We start from the raw sequence: 19532 nt of genomic DNA on the forward strand, positions 1-19532 counted from the left end.
GGCAGGAAGCACGGGGCCCCGCCCGTGGACGCGGCGGTGGGAGATGGCGGCGGGGGCCTGAGTGCGGCAGGCCGGGAGGAGAACGGAGAGGTGAAGCTGCTGTTGCCGAAAGGTGAGGGGCGGGCACTGTGGCTGTGCGCGGCCCGCGAGGGATCGCTCGCTGCCCGCAGCCTCGGGGAGGCTGAGGGGTGGGAAGGGAGGGCTGGGAGGAGGGGTGGTGAGGGCTGGAGGAGATCTGGAAGGGGCAGCAAGCCCGGGCTGGGCAGGGCGGGTATGGTGCTGTACGTGAAGGTGCCCGGAGCTGCTGTAGCTGCCGTGAGGGAGCAGGAAATGGTTGTGATGCTCGGGTCGAGCCGTTAGAATGGCTGCCTGCCCCCGCCCCGCCTCAACACAGGGGCCCCGGGGGCGCGCCGCTTCACGGGGGCCTTACCTGTCTGCCCCTTCCACCTTGCCCTCTACAGAGCCGGGGATAGCTGGGCTTGTGGACTGTCTGCTACCCTGGTAGGAGACCGCTGGCGTTGTGTAAGTTTGTGGAGAAGGCAGTGGCGGCTTAGTCTGCCGTCAATCCTGTCAAAAAAGGGGGTGTGGAATTAGCGATGGCGTCAGCTAGAAGCTGCCAGAGGCCTTAGGTTTTCTTACCTATTAGGGAAATAAGGGTGCCTAGTAATTTACCAGAGATCTGCGAACAAAACTGAATTTCTGTCATTTGTTGTGGGGGGAAAAATGGAGAAGACCACATGTTACGAAAAAACCCCAATTTTAAATTAAATCCCGAATGATCTCGTTTATTGGACTATTAATTTTTACAGGCTAAGTCATCGAGTGCTAGAGAGCATGCAGTTAAAATTTAGGTACTTAGACTTTTGAAGTCTCATTTAGTTGCTGCTTTAGGTTTCCTTTATTTCCTCAAGATCACTGGGCTAAAAATCTCCTAAGAAATGCTCGAGGCCTTCAGGAGAAGGGGAGGAGTGCTGGGTTAGTTTATTAATAAGGCTGGACAAAAATGGCCATACCAGGTAAGACAAGGTATTAGGCTAGATTCTTGCTTAGATTCTTGCTGACTGTGATCAACAGTAGATGCTTAGGAAGTAAAAGGCAATACATGAATATATGAAGACAATATAAGAATATATGCTTTTATTTCTGGTGTATGCTTTCCCAGTCTCCAGTCACCTTAAACCAGATGTTGGTGCTTTTGCATTTACTGAAATACAAAGAACTTGAAACATTCACTCCATTACCTAGTTTAAGCAAGTTTCCTTTCTTTCAAAGGGAAGATAAATTATAGCTGTTATGTAGGCTTAGGTTACTTTGATTGTGGTCTATACCTGTACTTACAGGATGAGCCAGGCTTGTAGAGAACAATTATTAATAACAGTATGCCTTTTTGTCTATTGATTATGTTGTCTGCCTGTCTTACTGCATTTTCCACTAGTATCTTAGTCTCTGATTTGCTTACCTTTGAGTTTTTCTTTTCTTCACTTGTTCTTTTTGGTCAGCATGGTGCACGTATTATTTTGTTCTTGGGATCTTGATTGCTGGTGTACAAATGGGCTTTAAGTATGTCATTTCAGTGCTTTCAAGTATTTCATTTTAGTTTTTTTTTCTTGTTCCTGTCCAAAAGATGACTTAGGAAAAGTCTTCAGAAATGATACTCAGTACACGTTTGATGTTGTTGAAGCCTTCTTGTCTTCAAGGATAGCCGCTAAGAAACTCGCCCAATATCTTTCTAGCAAAGCTATGGAAATAATAACCATATTCACTCAGATCGTCAAAGTGTCTTACCAGTGTTACACAATCATGTTAATAACTCTGAGAACAGTATTACAATAACAGCATGAAATGTTTTTTGCACGTTGGTAAAAAAAATGATGACACTGATGGTGTCAACTGAATAATTGTTAATTCAACCCTCCTGGAAGCAGTGATTTGTCTTTTAAAGAGGAGATTCTGCACCTTGTATCTGGAAAGGATATTTTCTCAGAACTTACATACTGATAGGCACAAGTACTTGACTTTTTAGTTGCTGTTTGCTCAGAACAGATCTTTTTACCTTTCATTTATTTCTTGAAAACCTAAGTACAGGCAAATAACATTTTCCAAAGCAAATGATGCATCTGGGTTTCCAGATTTCTGTTTAGAGGAAGTGGTTTCTATAGCTAAAATCTTGTGGCGTAGTTTTCTATATAAATGAAAAACTTTAAATTCATTAAACTGTATATTTTTGCAGAGAAGGCTGTAAGAAAGTGAAGGATGCACTGAGTCTTCTGCTGAGAGCAGCCAGCCTTTTCAAAGTGATTCTGTATTTGACTGTAGATTGAAGAACAGGTTTGTGCTGTTAATCCTGTGAATAATTTACTTTTCACAGAGGAAAGGAGAAATGCAGTTACGATGCAGGGAGAAAAGAATGACTGCGGGGGGGCATGCAGAATCCTAAGTACAGAGGAAAACTAAGAATGATATATTAGGGTGGGAGGGTGGAACAGAACTTGTGCTTTGGGATTGCTGGGACTGTGGCATAGACTAGGAGAAGATACCGTAGGGACTCTGGTTGCAGCAGTGAATAAGTGAATTTGAGATACTGACATGAAAGAGGGAGGAGATGGCATACAAGAGCTGTGTAAGAGGGAGGTGATTCTGATTTTGTTTTGGGGCAAAAGATGTATACGGAGGTGCTGTAGAAAAGGCAAGGAAGGTTAGAGGAAGGGTAGGATAGAAGGAGAGTGAAAAATTTAGGCAGCCTACAGATATGATATCAGGGTGAATTTAGAGGATTTTGTATATAAAAAAAAACCCAAACCAACCCACAACCCAAACAACTGAGAGGCTTGCACACACAGAATATATAGGGGGAAAGTAGGAATAAAATATGACCCTTTAAGTGTAATAAGATGAGTTCATAGGAGCTGTCATATGTGCAGCTGGTAATACTTTCTAAAAATCAACCTAATGCAGGCAAGTGCAGTCTCCTTTCCCTGGGGTCTGCAGTTAGACAACCTTTTTGCTTTTGGTGCTATGGAAAATGAGCAGCAACATGGAATTGACAGTATTGATTGTTTTTTCTCTCATAGCATTCAGAAGTGATACACATAGCAGTGTTGCACCTGCCAGAAAGAAAATTGTGCAGATAAGGAGACTAGAGGTGCAGAAGTCTCTGAAAGAGGCAGAATTGTCTAAAGATAAGCAGGCGAAATGGGTGAGATTTCCTTGATCATTTTGAGGCTCTGAAGATGGAAAAACTCCATCTTCCTCTTTGCAGCTGGAGTGGAGATGCATTGCACATGGGTTCATGGGATGGAGTGGAATTCCCAGTTGAACTTCGTACTGATAAGGGTGCCAGTGTCTATGAATTGGGAGGAGTCGCGTTTCTAATCAGTGAGGTGTGTGCATACTCTGTTACATATAGCAGTTACAACGCTCAGAGAAAAAGCTTTACCCTGGTGCGAGAGAGGGAGGGCCTGCACAGACCTTGGTACTGGAGAAAATGAGGAATGAAGCTAGGGAGATCAGGGGGAAGACTGGCAAAATTTGTTTCATGGGATTGTGGTGTAGACAAGGTAATACAGGGACTCACCCTGCAGTGATGCGGGGTGAATGAATGTGAGATCTGGACTTGGAAAACTGTCATCATAGGACTTTAAGTAGTACCAATAGTATTTTCCCAATGCTAGTTTAATTGCTTTGATGATGATAAGGGATATTGACACTGAGGAGGAAACTGAGAAGCTTTTTCTCCTGCCACTCAAAAAAGCTGATTATAGGAGCTGATGTTTGTCCTTTGCTTGCAATAGTGATTACTAGGTAAGAGAGCCTAGTTTTGAGGCACTTACCTTTTTCTCCTAAGTGATAGGAAGACGTTAAGCTTGTTTATAGCCAAGATGGATGATGTATTTAAAGCTCTTCAAAATTTTTGTATTTTCTTTCTTGAACAAGTCTTCATTTACAGATTTCTCTGGTCTTTTAATTCATTGGAAGGACATTTTAACTTGCAGAGTCATAACCAGGCCTTAGAGCTTGTGCTTCAGTTAAATGAATGCAGTTGAGTGAACCCTTCTGAGATGACGATCTAGCATGCAGAGAACCTGGAAGACCATTTTACCATATGCATGATTTATCCTGCAGATGCGAGGCTTAGGCTGTTTAAAATAAACTTAAAGTTTACTTGTCAAGTACATTCTGATAGTGGAATTAAAAGTTGTGTAACTATTTTTGTTTTAAAACATGGTGTGAATCTGACAAATTATTGCTGTTCAAGTTTATGACTATACTGATTCAGTTAGCCATTTAACTGATACTCTGCTCTAGCAGTTCATAGCTGAAATTGTTTTCTTAATAGTGCAAAGCTCAGCTCAGCCACTCCCCACTTCATCAGATGATGCCTGCCCAAAGTTTTTTGTTTTGGTCCGTAGACTTGCTGTAAGGTGTGATCCAGATGCATGAACCATCTCTTCTGTTTTTCTTGCCATTTCTGTGTAAAATTTCCCTTTCCCTCTACTTTTTTTCTTCAATGATCCATTTGCTGATAAGATTACCTTAGTATGCAAGCAATTACAAAATGAGACTGGTATTTTTAACTTGCAGATGGGGGTTCCCAGTATGAGCAAGAAAGCAGAACATAGTACTATAGCTCTTGTTTTTATTTCCAGTCTTCTTTTTTCTTTTTTTCTTTCCCTTTCTTTCTCCTGCTGTCTTTGAATGATAGATCAGATTTTAGGTGGGCATTTACTAGTGATTCTTCTGACAACTTTGTTGCTTTGGGCTGCATGACACTTCTGGGTTTCAAGCTGTCAAGAAATTGCACTTTTCGGGCTTGTTAAGTTTGGTTTTCATCGGGAAGGATGCTCATTTCATAGTCTGACTTACTGAAGTTGGTTGGAGTGAGTTTTGGATCTTCTTCTTTTCCTCTTCTTTAGAGCTGGCACCATACATCTTGCTAGTTAGGTTGTCTTTTCTTCTGCTAAACATTTCCTTCTTCTGTTTACTTCTATTTCCTTTGCTTTTTTTTTTTTGGTACTGTGTGGCTTGACTCACTTCCCCCTGCCAAATGCCTTAAATTCAGAAGTCATTTGCATGCTTATGAGGCCTCTTGATCGCTCTCTTCTGAATTCTTTAATATATTTCTGTTTAGATACTCCACTGTAATCAGCAATGTCTAGAAAGTGTTTAGAGTTTTAAGTGTGGTATACAAGAGGAAGAGGGACTTCTCAAATTTCTTTGGATGTTTATGATTTATAAGCAGTTTAGGTTTGAGAGCTGATAGTGACATTAATGTAAACATGCAATGTTGAGATGAATTTGGAGTGTATCTTTCTCCTGAGGGACCTTGTCTCCTTTTCATTTCTATGAAATAACCGTGAAGCTTTGCTAGACAGAACAAAATCTTTCATTTTCTAAACTGGAGAACAAAGAAAGCCCCTCCTGTACCCCAGAATCCAGCTCTGTGTGTAACTTATGCTGCAGAAACTTATTCTGGTTGTAGAATAATAAATATATTTTTTTTTTTAGTTGAAACAAGACCAGTATGCTGAAACATCAGATCTGAAACCTCTTGTAGAGGCCTTGTTTGCAGCTGTCGCGTTCTCCACTACCGATTTCTGATGCAACTCCCCAGCGCTTGAGGTTAAACTTGGCTCATTCAGTTCTGCATGTAGAAGGTCTACTTTAGAAGTGTAAAGATTAGAGGAGTTGCAAAGATTCGATTTAAATTTCTTGGAAGTGTTTTGATTCTGAAAGGGGTCTATCTTCCTTCCCATTCACTGGAGGGCTTGGGGAAATGTTTTTGGCTGATAAGGGCACTTCTTTAGTCATATCTTGGATTTTAAACTTTAATTACTGAAAGGAATGTCAGCCAAATATTCCTGGTTATTGGAATGAGAAAGCTATCGTGTGGTGGGTTTCTTCTTTGGGTGTCAGAAATACTGTATGGGTTTTTTCATGTTCATTAAGTTAGCAGGCCTGCTCTACAGGGTACCTTGTGTGATTTAATAAAAGTGCAGGTGTCAAAACCGTTAACATAGTGGTGTTAAACGTACTTCACGTATCTGCATAACCAGATAAACATGGCTTCTTGAGGTTTTATTTTTATGGGTATTTGTATAAAGGGAGGAGAGTGCCGATGGAGGAAATGGTGACTGATGTTCTTGTACTCCCCTCCTCCTCCCCCTTCCCTTCAGTTACAGTACTGTTGGTGTTAACCATATTGATGGTGTCCGTTAGGAGCAGTTTGTAAATATTTTGCCTGATGTGCAGTGACAGCCCTTAAATCAAAGGAAGGAGAGAGAGGCAGAATACTTTGAACATAATCTATGACTGACTACTAATGTGGGTTACCATCTGGAAAACTGATGCAAAGCAGCTGCAACTTTTGGCATCTGACAAGGTTGTAAAGCTTGCCTCTTTCAGTGCTGAAACGGACTTGCTCGAGCTCCTGCATCGGCTTCAATGTGCAAATTTCACAATGTGACGGTGACCATGTTGCATGTAATCTACTACAGAGCATTTCCCACCTGACTTGTTCTCTATGCACTTGATTTACCTTTTTGTCTGTAGAAAGCTTACAATAGAGGCAAAGATCTGGTTAAATTTCTGAAATCTGAATGGTGTGGTCGATGAATTTGTGTTCCTTTATTTACTACTTAGGAAATACCTTCTCGTAATGATTGCAGTTATCTACCTAGTTAGGAAACAGAAAACTTTTTCTGTAGTCTTTAGTTGTAAATGGCTGTTTACCTTATAAATACAGTACGTATTCCATTTCTTTTATTTATGTACTTAACCCAATATCCAGAAACAGTAGAAGCTTTTGGATTTGAGGAGGAAGTATGCATATTACTCTGAATTAATTCAGTTAATTGTGTGGATTCACTGTAAAGTGAAAACATTCTTCAGATGCCATTTAGGAAGGTGAGGTGGAACACGTCTTCGTAATGGATTTCTTCCTGTCTGTATGTAGCACTTTTTTTTTAATATACTGCTGTTGCTGCATTTCATTCATTAAAACCAAAGAATATGGACTTTGTGGTGACACTCATATTGTGAACTTGAGTGAGACATCTAGAAATCTCTTCATTCCTTGGGTGTTGTATTTCCTCCAAGGTGGGATACTTATTCCTGCAGAACTCTGTATTTTTAAAAAGTTTACATGTGGCATTGGCTTATTTAGCAGAGTAAAAAATAACTCTATAATAATAGAGACTTTTTTCTTCAGGCAGCAGAGCTTGAAAGCTAAGGAGCAAGCCTAACTCTTATTGGACTTTCCATAGCTGATTCCTAATGTGCTTGAAATTTATTTTTTTATTTTAACTCTAGTAGGGAGTATTTACAAACTCTGTTTAGTCTGTGGCCAGTTATTTCCTGAGCAGTGTATTTCTCTGTCAAAAGCATATAAAGCAAAAGTGCATTTTGATAGGAGGAAAAACTTCATTAAAAGATACAGGGTTCTTACATCTTTACCCTGGGATACAAATTACTTCAAACTTCTGGCTTTTAGTTTTAGTGTATGTAGAGGTATGGAAAGGAATAGGAAGTCTGTGTGTGCAAGAAGAGCACGTAGTACAATGAGCAATGATGTGAGAAGACTCTAAGGGTTACTATGCCACAGTAATGTTTGTATGTATATGAAAAGTTTGTATGTAATAATTACTGTGTTTTAGTCATAATTGTCCCTAATGTAGCTGTTAAAAACACAGTGGAAAATATGGATTAATGTGAAGAGACCTGAATATATCATCTACTCTTTGGAGCTAGTCCCTAAAATTCATCAAATGAACAATAAGATAATGTTTTGAGGACCACTGACTTCTTTGGGTGTTGAATGTCATAATGAAGCTGTTGCAGCAGTAGTAGGCATTGGGCTAAGGAGAGCTAGCTATCAGCTGTCTTGATACAATAGAGTGAGTAGAAACAGAGACATCAGTCATCCAGCTGTGTTCTGGCCAAGCTGAGAGCTAGTGCATTGCTTAGGGTTTTGGATGATTTTAAGATTAAGGATTTTTGTATGAGTGATTTGCTGATGAAACAAAGTGTTAATTTAAATCTGTAGTAGAGGAACTGGTATTTTCCCAGAGAGACTTGCTTCATTGCATTTTTTTGTTGGTATCTTATGGCTATTAAGTATTATTTTCTGTCGCTTCAGACGTGATTCATGGCATCATGATTGACTTTTTCTCTCGTTGGAAGAATTGGGATACCAACTTTTAAGATTTGGTATTTTCTCCCTTTTCAAGGTAGAGCAGACATAAGAGGAATTTTTTGTGTCTGTGTTGATCCAATAATAAAAAAAAAACCCACCCACAAAAAAAAAAAAAAAAAAAAAAAGATGAAATGTTAGATAAATCCTCATATTCAGTACCTGACTAATCTCTTGATTATCCCTTACCAGAATAACTTTGTTAAAAGGGAGAGAGCAAATAACTCAGTTTAACTAAAACTGAAGTTTATATTGCTGGAATGTTTTTGTTTTGTGTTTTTTTTTAATATCTACTAAAATGGAAAAACAGTTATTGAAATGTAAATATGCTTAGGTGGCTTCACTTAAAAATACTGTATAACGATGAATTTTGAAAGAGTTACTGTAAATGTTTTCGTGATTTCCTGCAGAACAGATGCTGTGCCTATTCCTTAATTAAACCTTTTATTTAGACTAGGACTTCTTTAAAAATTCCAAACCACCACCAAACAAACAAATGCACACCAAAACAAAATACCCACACCCTTGTGGAAAAAGTTCCAATAATGGACCACAACTGTTTGGTAAGTTGTTCCTGTGACTAACTTGTGCCTTTGTTTACCAAAAAAAGAACTGTAGTGTGATCATTTACGGACTAGGGATGTCAGACTTTAGCTTCTAGTCACTGGTATGTCTATATATGTTGGTTTTTTTTTTTTTTTTAGAATTAAGACCTTTTTATTAAAACTTGTCTTCCCTGTTTGAGTCAAATCACCCCTTCATTTTACTCTGAACTCAAATTATCTCCTCATTAGCATATGAAACTTGTTAATTGCTTTTCTGAAGCTTCAGTTTTTCATCATTGTGAAAATTGAAACTATTCTAGTGCCAGTTGCAATGCTGCGACATACTGAGGTAATAGCTGTTGGTACTTGATGTTCTCTTGTCCTGATCACTTAATCATTTGGGTTGCATTATTTCCCAGGGGACTCATTTCATCCTGTTCCCTCAGCAGCTCAAGCCATTTTTTTTCTCTTTTACATTTGTTAGGAGTAGTATTGGTGAAAGCTAATTGCAGAATATTCTGTGGACATGGAAAGATTAGTATAAACACCTCTCTACTTTTTACTACTTTGAGATGCTGTTGCCCTACAAATGAAGTGGAGACCTAAGGTTTTGGATCAGTCGTAGCTGTTACTGGTAAACCTCAAAAAAGCTATACAAGTGCTCCAAGTTTTCTTAACTTGTTCAATAGAACAAGTTTTGTCTTGTTTTCCCTTGCCAACATCACTTACTGGTTGGTTGTTCTACGACATGTAGATTGTAAATTGCTTAATGTTGGAGGCATTTGTTTTAAGGCTGGATTTTTGTGAAGAATTTTCATGTTTCTTCGTCGAGAAAGTGACATTTAGACTGAAGTTACGTATGGTTGGAGGGGATTGGTACCTTATATTAGAGAAGACACTCAGAGATAGTGATCTGTGGCATTTTGGAAAGTCCCAAAGAGCTCTAGCCTGTATTGAACTGTATGAACTTTATTGGGCAGCATTATATGGTGGCAGCAGTTAGTATGGAGACTGTACTTGGAGAATTGCACTTGCCCTTCCTTGTTAGATATCTGTGCCATAGGCATATTTTCATCACGTTTGACTGTAATGGCTATTGGATGCTTCTAAATTTATTGACTTTGCAGAGCCAGCACAGCTAAGTTGCAATAGATTTTTGTATTAAACTCAAATCTTAAAATATTTTGGTTGATTTTTATCTCTGCATCCCATTGAAAGCTGTGAAATGGAATATCTGTCACTGAGGAGAATAATCTGCAGAATTTTGTTTGAGAATTGTGTTTGAGTTCTGCCAGCCAGACTAGAAAATACTTATTTTTACTCATAAACTGAGGACATTTAAACTGAGAATTAAGACCCAAGTGTTAATCCATGAAATGACTCTCATTTTGACATAGATTTTTTTAATTATATTATGTTTTGTCTTTATTTCAATATTTATTTATGCTTTTTTAAGGAGAACTCTACTATCTATTGCTTATCTGTTCTGGGGGCTTTGGGGGAGGAAACCTGAGAATTTGTACATTTAAATTGGGATTCTCAACTGTTCTTTATTTGCTTCAGGCTATACACTGGTTTTGTTATAGTACTGCGATTTCTAAAAGGGAAATAGTTAAGTTTAATTTAATTCAAACCTTCCTCAGCTGCATTTACATTGTATTTGCAGTTGCTTCAGGTATGATTTGCTTGTGGCTGTTGCTGGAGGAGGTCACAGGGCACTTCCATTGTTTCTTTTGTCTGGAACGTCTCACCATTGACTCTGCTAATTGCTTTCTAGATGTGAAAATAAACTAGAGGCTCTCTAAAAGGTTTCAGTTTGTTCTCTGTCTTTACTTATGTGTTGCTTCTGACAAAACTGGAAGATTCATTGGCCTGTGATGCTATTCATGAGCCTGCAGTAAAGGATTCTTTCAGTCTTTCTCTCGTCCTCCTTTCAACAAGGCTCAGCATTTGTATATGCTCTTCAGTCTTTCTTTGATTCATAAGTGATAGCAGAAGTCAACTGTGCCTCTTAACACTATGCAAATGTGGAGATAAAATCTAGGTCTTTCCATGATAATTATACTCCTGGCTGAGTTGAACATTCAATGCAGGTTACAAATCAAGCCTGGTGTTACTGCCTACTTGCTGAGCGAGTGCTTTCAGAGTGTTACTTAAACTCCTGTTACATAATTTATTTCCTACTTCATGTTTCTTAAGTTGCAGGGGATTAACAATTTGGGTGTTTCTTTTGGGGGAGAAGATTCATGTCTGCTTAACCTACTCCTGGAAAGGACAGGTTTGTGTTGCTTAGGAAAACTTGTTTGGATTCCATAGTCTGCTATACAGATGAATTTGCTTTGTCATCCCTTCTCATTGAACTGTTAGAAGGCTGTTCTTGGATATGATTGTTTCAGTCGCTTAGAACTAAGACTTCCAGACAGTTTTAAGCACAGCTACCTTATTTCTTATTATTTTTGTGCTAGCATAGTTTCTATTCTCTCCCCACGGCTTATCTTGATCTGTGGATAGACAGCAGACATATCTCAATTGCCATCTCTTTTGGTTTTTATTTTCTTTCTTAGGCTCTTCCCAAAATATGTTCTTCATCTTAACAACTGCTAGGGTTCAAGTGTGTTCAAGGCTAGTGTTCAAGCCTTACTAGAAAACTCCTAAAAGGAAAGATATGAATGCTGTGGAGTCATTGTTACAGTAGTCATTGTTACAGTATTCATTTATGTGGATTACTGTCAACCCTTTGCACCTTTTGTTTAACTGTTAATATGCTTTATAAATAGTTTGGTTATGGGACACTGTATATTGTCTTCTAGAATTAAAGGCTTTCTTTGGTTTGGTTCTGAGCAATACTTCTGATTTGTTAGTAGTGAGGATACCTGCTGCTTCTATTTATGTGAATGCTTGAGGAAAAGTAATTGGATTTCTTTCTTTCCATGTGGGGTTTATAATGCAAGTACCATAAATAAAATAGCAGGATTGTCTCTCAGCTGTATTATTGAGTAAGCATTCTGAAGCATAACATTATGTAGAAGCTTGAAATCAGATTTCCTCCTTCCCTGCGGAGGTTAAGAAGCCAGTAAAATCTTGGAGCAGGTACTTGGCTTTAGGCCAAGAAACTAGGCATGATGTGCTAGCTGCAGTGCATCTAAGCCTAGTAAAATCTGACTTCTGTAAATGCTTGGCCTCAAAAGTAAATCTAAACTTGACTTGAAAAGATTACTCCTTGAAATTAGGAATTCTTCTGGGTCTAGTATGTTTCATGTAGAAAGCATGCCTAAAGGCTCTGCTTTTGTATGACAAGGATTTAAGAACCTGGAGTGGCTTGACAAGAAAGTAAATGAATAATGAAACTGCTCAGATAAGCTGTTGCTGATTGTAGGTAAGCAAGGGAAGCACCAGTGCATTATATCTGCTGTGTAAATACAGCACATTTCATGTGTTTCTGTTACATATTACTGCTATTAATGCATTACTGTAGCCTGTGAACTTAATGTAAAAGACTTTGAAGCTGACAAATTAAGTCTTCATTCTGAGCTGCTTGCAAAAGCCTTTAAGTTTAGACTATGTGAAGATAGTTATGTGAGGTTTCTAGTGTATATGTGCACCCAGGAAAATACAAACCATACTCTTTTTTTCCTCGTTTTTTATCTAGTGCGTGTAATTTGAATTTCAAGAAATAAGAGCTGACTACAGATGCAAAATAAGAGCAGAGGGTAGTAAGAGTAAGCAAAAATTGTGAACTGTATACAGTTAACATGCTGGGTTGTTGCATACAGTTCTAACATAATAGAAACAAAACTTGTCTGAGTTAAATAAGCTTATGTTGGATTATGCAACAGATAAATATTAGCTTTTTATATTTATAAGTACTGGGATTTCCTTGTAACTCCTCCTTTTATCCTCTTAACAGAGCTTACATAAGAGTAATATGAAACGTGCATGCGACAACTAGTTTTCCGTTCCTACTTAATGGTAAAATATTTGCATTTCAGCTCAAATCAAAGACAAAATTAAAGAAAGGGAAAAGAAGCAAAAAGAGAAGAAGAAGCACAAAATAATGAATGAAATCAAGAAAGAAAATGGAGAGGTCAAATTATTGCAGAAAGGTAGGTTCAAACTATGTAGTGGTATTTCATTCCAGTGCTTTAAAATCTTTGTGATTGGATACTGAGTTTTAATACTGTGTTTTTCATTTAGCTTAAATGCCATTTTCCCTGATTAGTTGGTATGAGGGTTGCAAATTAAAACTTAACTATAAATGTTAATTTTTTGTCAACGGAGTTAGGTACTGGAGATTAAAAATATAACTATCGCCACAATGTTGCTTATACAGTAGTAGTAAAGACTAGTACTTCAAGTAATAATGTTGGCGATACCTACATCTCTGCAGTTACTGAAGGAGGTTATCATTTTATATATTGTGGAGAAGAAAAGTGAATCCATGTCACATTTTACATCTAACATTAAATACACAGAACTGAATAACTAAGGAGTTATAATTCAGGAACTTTGTCAAATAATAAAAAAATATGTGCAACAGGCAGTCTTAATTTTGGCTGATTTCTTCAACTTCATTTACTGTAATGGAATATAATTAAGGTCATGTTCTCACACTTGATTGTACATCCACTGAATCTTAGAATTGTACAGTAGTTGAGGTTGGAAGGGACCTAGTCCAATGCTGCTGCTCAAAGCAGGGTCAACTAGAGCAGGTTGCCCAGGACTCTCAGACTCTGTGTATCTCCAAGGGTGGAGGCTCCACAGTCTCTCTGGACAACCAGTATCAGTATTTGACCACTCTTGCAGTGAAAAAGTGTTGTCTTATGTTTAAAGGGAATTTCTTTTATTTCAGTTTGTACCCTTTACCTCTTGTCCTGTTACTGGATACCTCTGAGAATAGTCCTCCATCTGGGAAGGAATAACCCCAAGCACTGGTACATACTGGGGGCTGACCAGCTGGAAAGCAGCTTTGCTGAGAAGGACCTTGGGGCTCTGGTAGACAAGCTGACTGTGAGCCAGCAGTGCACCTTCATGGCAAAAAAAGGCCAACGGTATCCTGGGCTGGAAGGAAGAGCATTGCCAGCAGGTTGAGAGAGGTCATCCTTCTCCTCTCGTCAGCACTGCTGAGGCTGCACCTGGAGCACTGTGTCCAGTTCTGGGCTCCCCAGTACAAGAAAGATACGGACTTACTGGAGTGAGTCCATCACACGGCCAAAGATGGTGAAAGGTCTGGAGCATCTAGTAGGGCCTGTTAGGACAGGGCAAGGGGTAATGGTTTTAAACTGAAAGAGGGTAGATTTAGACTAGATATAAGGAAGAAATCTTTTACGGTGAGGGTGGTAAAACACTGGCACAGGTTGCCCAGAGAGGTGGGGGATGCCCTATCCCTGGAAAGATTCAAGGTCAGGTTGGACGGGGCTCTGAGCAACCTGATCTGGTTGAAGATGTCCCTGCTTATTGCAGGGGGGTTGGACTAGATGACCTTTAGAGGTCCCTTCCAACCCAAACTATTCTGTGATTCTATTCTATGATCTTTCCTATGAGGGAAGGCTGAGACAGCTGGGACTGATCAGCCTGGAGAAGAGGAGGCTCAAGGGGGGGGATGTCATCAGTGTGTGTAAACACCTGATGGAAGGGAATGAAGAAGGTGGAGCTAGACTCTTCTCAGCAGTGATCAGTGGCAAGGCAGGAGGCAGTGGACACAAATTAAAACATGTGCAATTCTGTCTGAATGTAAGAAAAAAAAACTTTATTACTGTGAGGGTGGTTGAGTACTAGCACAGGTTGCCTACAGAGGTTGTAAAACCTGACTGGACACAGTCCTGGGCAGCCTGCTCTAGGTGACTGTGCTTGAGCAGGGGGATTGGACTAAATGATATCAAGAAGTCCCTTCAAACCTCAGTACTTCTGACTCTGGCTACATTTTTACACCGTCTCATCAGGTATTTGTACACACTGATAAATATTCTTCCCTCCTCCTTGCTTTTCCCCCTGCTGAGCAATTCGCTGCTCGGCCTCTCCTTGTGTGAGTGATGCTCTGCTCCCTTAATTATTTTCGGGGCCCTTTGCTGGGCTTGCTCCAGTATGCCCACATCTGTCTTGGGCTGGCAAGCCCGGAACTGGACACGATACTCCAGATGTGTCTCACCAGTGATGAGCAGAGGGGAAGAATCATCTCCCTCAACCTGCTAGCAGCGCTACCCCTAATCCTGTCCAGGAGGCTGCTGGCCTGCTTTGCCACAAAGGCACACTGATGGCTTCTGGTTAACCTGTCGTCCACCAGGACCCCCAAGTCCTCCTCTGGTGGACTGCTGTCCAGCCAGTTGGTCCCCAGCCTGTGCTGGTGCACAGGGTTACTCCTCCCAGGTGCACAGCTTTGCGCATCCCAGTGTTAACTTCGTGACTCCACTGAGTCGGCCCATTTCTACAGCCTCTCAAGGTCCCTCTCACTGGCAGCGCAACCCTCTGGTGCATCAACCACTCCTTCCAGTTTTGTATCTCCTGCAAACTTGCTGAGGGTGTGCTCTGTCCCATGATGCTGGCCGTTAATGAAGATGCTGAACAGTACTGGCACAAGGTATCAATGTCTGGGTTACTCCAGTAGCGACTGTCCTCCAGCTGGCCTCTGTGCTGCTGATCACAACCCTTTGAGCATGGCAGTTAAGCCAGTTCTTGAACCACCTCATTCTTCACTTATCTAGGTCATGCTGCATCAGCTTTTCTGTGAGGATGTTGCTTATTTAAGTAGACCAAATATTTTTTAATCTGTTATTTTCAGACTCTGCTTTTGAAGTTAGGAACAAATTCCTGATATATTTTTCTGTTATCTTGTCTGCTGTAGGATTTCATTTACAAACAAAGAACTGAAACCCCCCAAACAAAATATTATCTTCAATATGTTCATACGAGGTCAGAGGCACGGAACCCTGTAATTACTACCTCACATATTATGCTCTACGCACAGCTCCAAGTAACTGTATTAGCAACTATGACAGCTTAAAACCTGTGTTGGTCAGATCTCAAGGTATCGGCTTAGACCATGAGGAATGTGTAAGCTGGTGACTGCCTGTGAAAAGAACAGATGTGGCTTGTCTTTGCCGAGCATGAAAGGAAGTTGGTGGTTGAGATACTGGGCAACCCTTAACTGCCTCAACAGTGAGGTTCTTCAGGTTTTGTTTGCATACCAGCCTTTTTTTACCCTGTGTCCTAGTTCTGTTGCCATTCAGCACATGACGTGGAAGCTGCAAAGACAACAAGTCTTGTTACACAGATTTAATAAATGATACGTAATGGGGATATTGGGCCTCAAATGGTGCTTTATTTTCAAGTTAATGTAAAAAAGCATATGCACAGGGGCTGTGTTAGAACACCTCTGCTGTTCTGAGCTAGTTGAGTAGCAGGATAGGTTATTCTCACAGAGAACAGTGCTACAAGTGCATTAGGTGCCTTATCCCTATTTCATAGATCTGATGTTACCAGTCAAGTATCATGTTTTAGGTTTTCTTTAAGATGTTGTCAGGAAGTGTTTTGTAGAGGCTATGTTTGGTTTGCCAGTATCCTGCAAAATTGACTCCCTAGTTTAGGGAAAGAAGGGAGTGTGTCAGGAGAGCAGTGATTTAGAGCAGACAGATCCTTTCCGCTGGGCTTGTATCCTGTTCAGAACAGCAGCTCTGGATGTCTTCTGTGGGCCTCCAGAATCTGACTGGATGTGCTTGTATGTGCTGTGAAGTTTGTATAACACTTCCTGATTCTTTCTGCTGATCTAGCTTTATATCCTGAAAGCTGAGGGCAAGAGAGCAAAGGCAAAAATGCTTTAAGATGCAACTTCTTATATGTATTAGTGGTCAGTGCCTCTGTGACCTTCTCAAACATAATTAACTCTTCATCTAAGGATATCTCCTTCCTCTGGAGCAAAAGTTAAGCTCCAAGCTCTTTTATTCTGAGCTCAGAATTCACTGTGTGGGCTCAGGAGCAAAGGTTTGGAACTAGTCTACTTTCCTTTTCTTTGGGTTTTCGGTTTTGTGGTTGGTTTTTTGTGTGTGTGTTAAGAGACTAGAGTGCTGGTCTCTAAAGACAGCTTATTTCCTTCTTCTAGGCATTAGATCTATATCTTGTTGTGAAATGTTACTCTGACCATCTGCTGAATGCTTTTCTTATGTTGAGAATATTGTTAGTATTTTGATTTTTGTCTTTTTTGTTTTTTCTCTTGTTTGTGACTTACTTTCATTGAGGGGGTGGAGGTAATAGCCTGCCTGACTTCAGACAGTTAAACTAGCTGTCCAAGATAAAAGGTGGCTAGTTGTAGAAGAAGTAGTCAGTACTGAGGGACTGATGCCTTTTGACAGAGAGTTTGTGCATAAGCCCGATTTTGGTGTTTTGAGCTGAATGTGGAAGAGTTGACTTATATTAAGAAGCTTAGGGATGCGAGCTGTTCATCTGCCTAAACTTGGGTTGCCGTTCTGTTGAAAGCAATGGTAAAACTTGCCCACGTTGGAGAAGGGCAACTCTTAAAAAGGTTATTTTTGCAGTTCCTGAGGCTGCTAAAGGAAATGTGTTTGGCTCTTTCAGAGAGCCTCATGGCTTTTCTTATGCATCTAGAATGAAGAGGTTTTTTTGTCATCATTTTGCACTTGCAGATGTATTCTCTGTAGAATAAGGATGTATAATTGTCCCTTTTTCTCTCAATCTGTTATGTGGACGGAAGAGCTCAGTTCTTGGAAAAAAGCTGCTTGGCACATGCGTATTGTTAAAAATTCAGGAAATAAGTGATGTAAAGGTGCTTTTCAAAAAATCTGCATAACGAAAAAGTTACCTTTTAGAAATTAAAAGTTTCATACAAAAAAAATTCATACCAATGTGACATAGCTGAGGGTTACTGGAGGTCCTGCAAAAAGAAAAAGGGTTAATAGGCTTATTTGTAAACAGTCCCATTTGTGTTTTCCCTTTAAAAAAAAAAGTCCCATTTTTCTCATTATTTATATCAGAGCACAGCAATTTCTAAAAATGCAGTAGGAGAAACTCTTAGTGTGTGTTTCTGCAAGATTAAATGCCTTGGTTTATGGAATGCCAAAATGCAGGGAAGAAACGAGAATAAACATCTCTATCGTGCTGGTATGAACATATGTAAGTACAAATTGTTTCCTAAAGCTTTTTTTATTCTTCTGGGAGAAATGACATTTATTTTAATCATACATTCTTATGAACCTTTACATTTTTTTTAATAGATGGTATTTGGAACTTCCTTTTATGGTGAAGACTGGAAATAATTGTAGTTTTTTTAATTACTTTATTTCAAAGACAAAGAATTCAAAGATAATACTTTAGAGAGAATTGCAATGCTGTCACATTTATAGGAGCTCTTCCTTTGAGAACAGTGTTTCTACCTCCAGCTTATTGCTAGTAAATGTCTTTGGGTAAGTTGCTAGGCTGGGTGCACACAAAATATTTTTGTTTTGCCCTGTGATTGTATTGTATATGTGAAGTGGGTTTCAGTTCTAATTTCCATGCCACAGATTAATTAAAATACTGTGATGGTCAGTTCAGAAAAGAGGTCTGGTTCTGTGTGGGTTACTTTACTGTCTTTAAAGTTCTTCTATAGCAGCATGAAAAATGCTGGTAGCGGAGTGTTTGCTGTCTCTACTGCTTGAAGTGGAAGGCTTCATTGAATTAAGATGATTAAATCAGCACTTTTTCACCCCATAGTGTATTTTAAGATCCAGACATGTGGAACTGCACAAAAGTTTTGTCCTGCATGATTCGTCTTACAGATTCTCATTCTCATATGGAGACCTATAATTTTGAACAGAAATCTTCTGTTACACCTTCCTCTTCCACAAGTTTCTATCCTTGCTTTCAGTCTAGGTGGGATTTCTGTTACGGTTTTTATTTTGTATGATGATTTATTTGGAGAGTAGAGATTTAGAAGTATGGAAGGAATAATAGATTGCTGCTTTTAAAAATACTTTTATAAAGTACATAAAATAGTTAATCTATAATTTTATGTGTGTATATATATTTAATGTCGTAACTCAGATGACCAAACTCCAGAGACTGTTTGCAGACTTTATTTTCAGACTGTTTGATGTAGAAGAATTAACTGAAAATATTTTAGAGCTTTATAATTCTTTTTATTTATCACTTTATGAATCTCTGCTTATCTTACAACATCCCGTTGAAGCTTTCATGAAAAGTGCAGTTGTTGGAAAGGGTATAGGAGGAAGCATGTTAGGATCTTCCTGTGTGGCTCTGATGGGTAAGAGAGACAGTTATATTAATGAGCTAAACGTAGTAGAAGTCAATGTATATCCTTGTAGCAACTTTTATCACATCCTGTGTTTGTATACCTAGAAGCATCACTTTCTGAAAATCTTGAATAGCTGTTCTCAAGGTGGTTGTGACTATTCAACTTCCAGGAGGGCTGAGACAACATAAAATAGGGTTATTTAATGTATTTTAGGCTTGACTCTTCTGATGTTTAATACTCAAGCTCTCAACCTATAAATAGAACAAGATAGCTGTCAGTTCTCAGTTGTATTCCTGCTGTTTAGTTTGTTTCCTGGGCTGTGTACTGAGACACCTTGAAGTTATGTTTATTTTCAGCACATGGTCTATTAGCTTTTCAACCTGTTGGCAGTTGATCTTGCTCATTATCCTTATTTGCGGAGTGACTATGTGCATTTTGTGTCTGTTCAGAATTCTGTGTGTGTGTTTTAACTCTATTAGAAAGTCAGTTGTTCTAAGCCTTTTGAACCATTTTGTAGTATGTTTTTCATTAGCTCATCAAATTATTATATTTATTAAAA

General features: G+C 39.3%; 1 protein-coding gene across 1 annotated transcript in view; it reads left to right on the forward strand.

Moving 5' to 3' along the window:
* RSBN1L (round spermatid basic protein 1 like) overlaps nt 1-19532 on the forward strand; it is a gene marked incomplete at its 5' end in the record, with an annotated part of 56513 nt that overhangs the window by 263 nt on the left and 36718 nt on the right. Inside the window, 2 exon segments of the mRNA XM_019474580.1 lie at nt 1-112; nt 12723-12836. The exon segment at nt 1-112 is cut by the window's left edge and continues 50 nt beyond it. Coding sequence (XP_019330125.1) covers nt 1-112; nt 12723-12836 — 226 coding nt within the window.

This window comes from Aptenodytes forsteri, unplaced genomic scaffold (assembly GCF_000699145.1).
Source record: "Aptenodytes forsteri isolate BGI_AS27 unplaced genomic scaffold, ASM69914v1 Scaffold137, whole genome shotgun sequence".
In the NCBI taxonomy this organism is placed as follows: Eukaryota; Metazoa; Chordata; class Aves; order Sphenisciformes; family Spheniscidae; genus Aptenodytes; species Aptenodytes forsteri.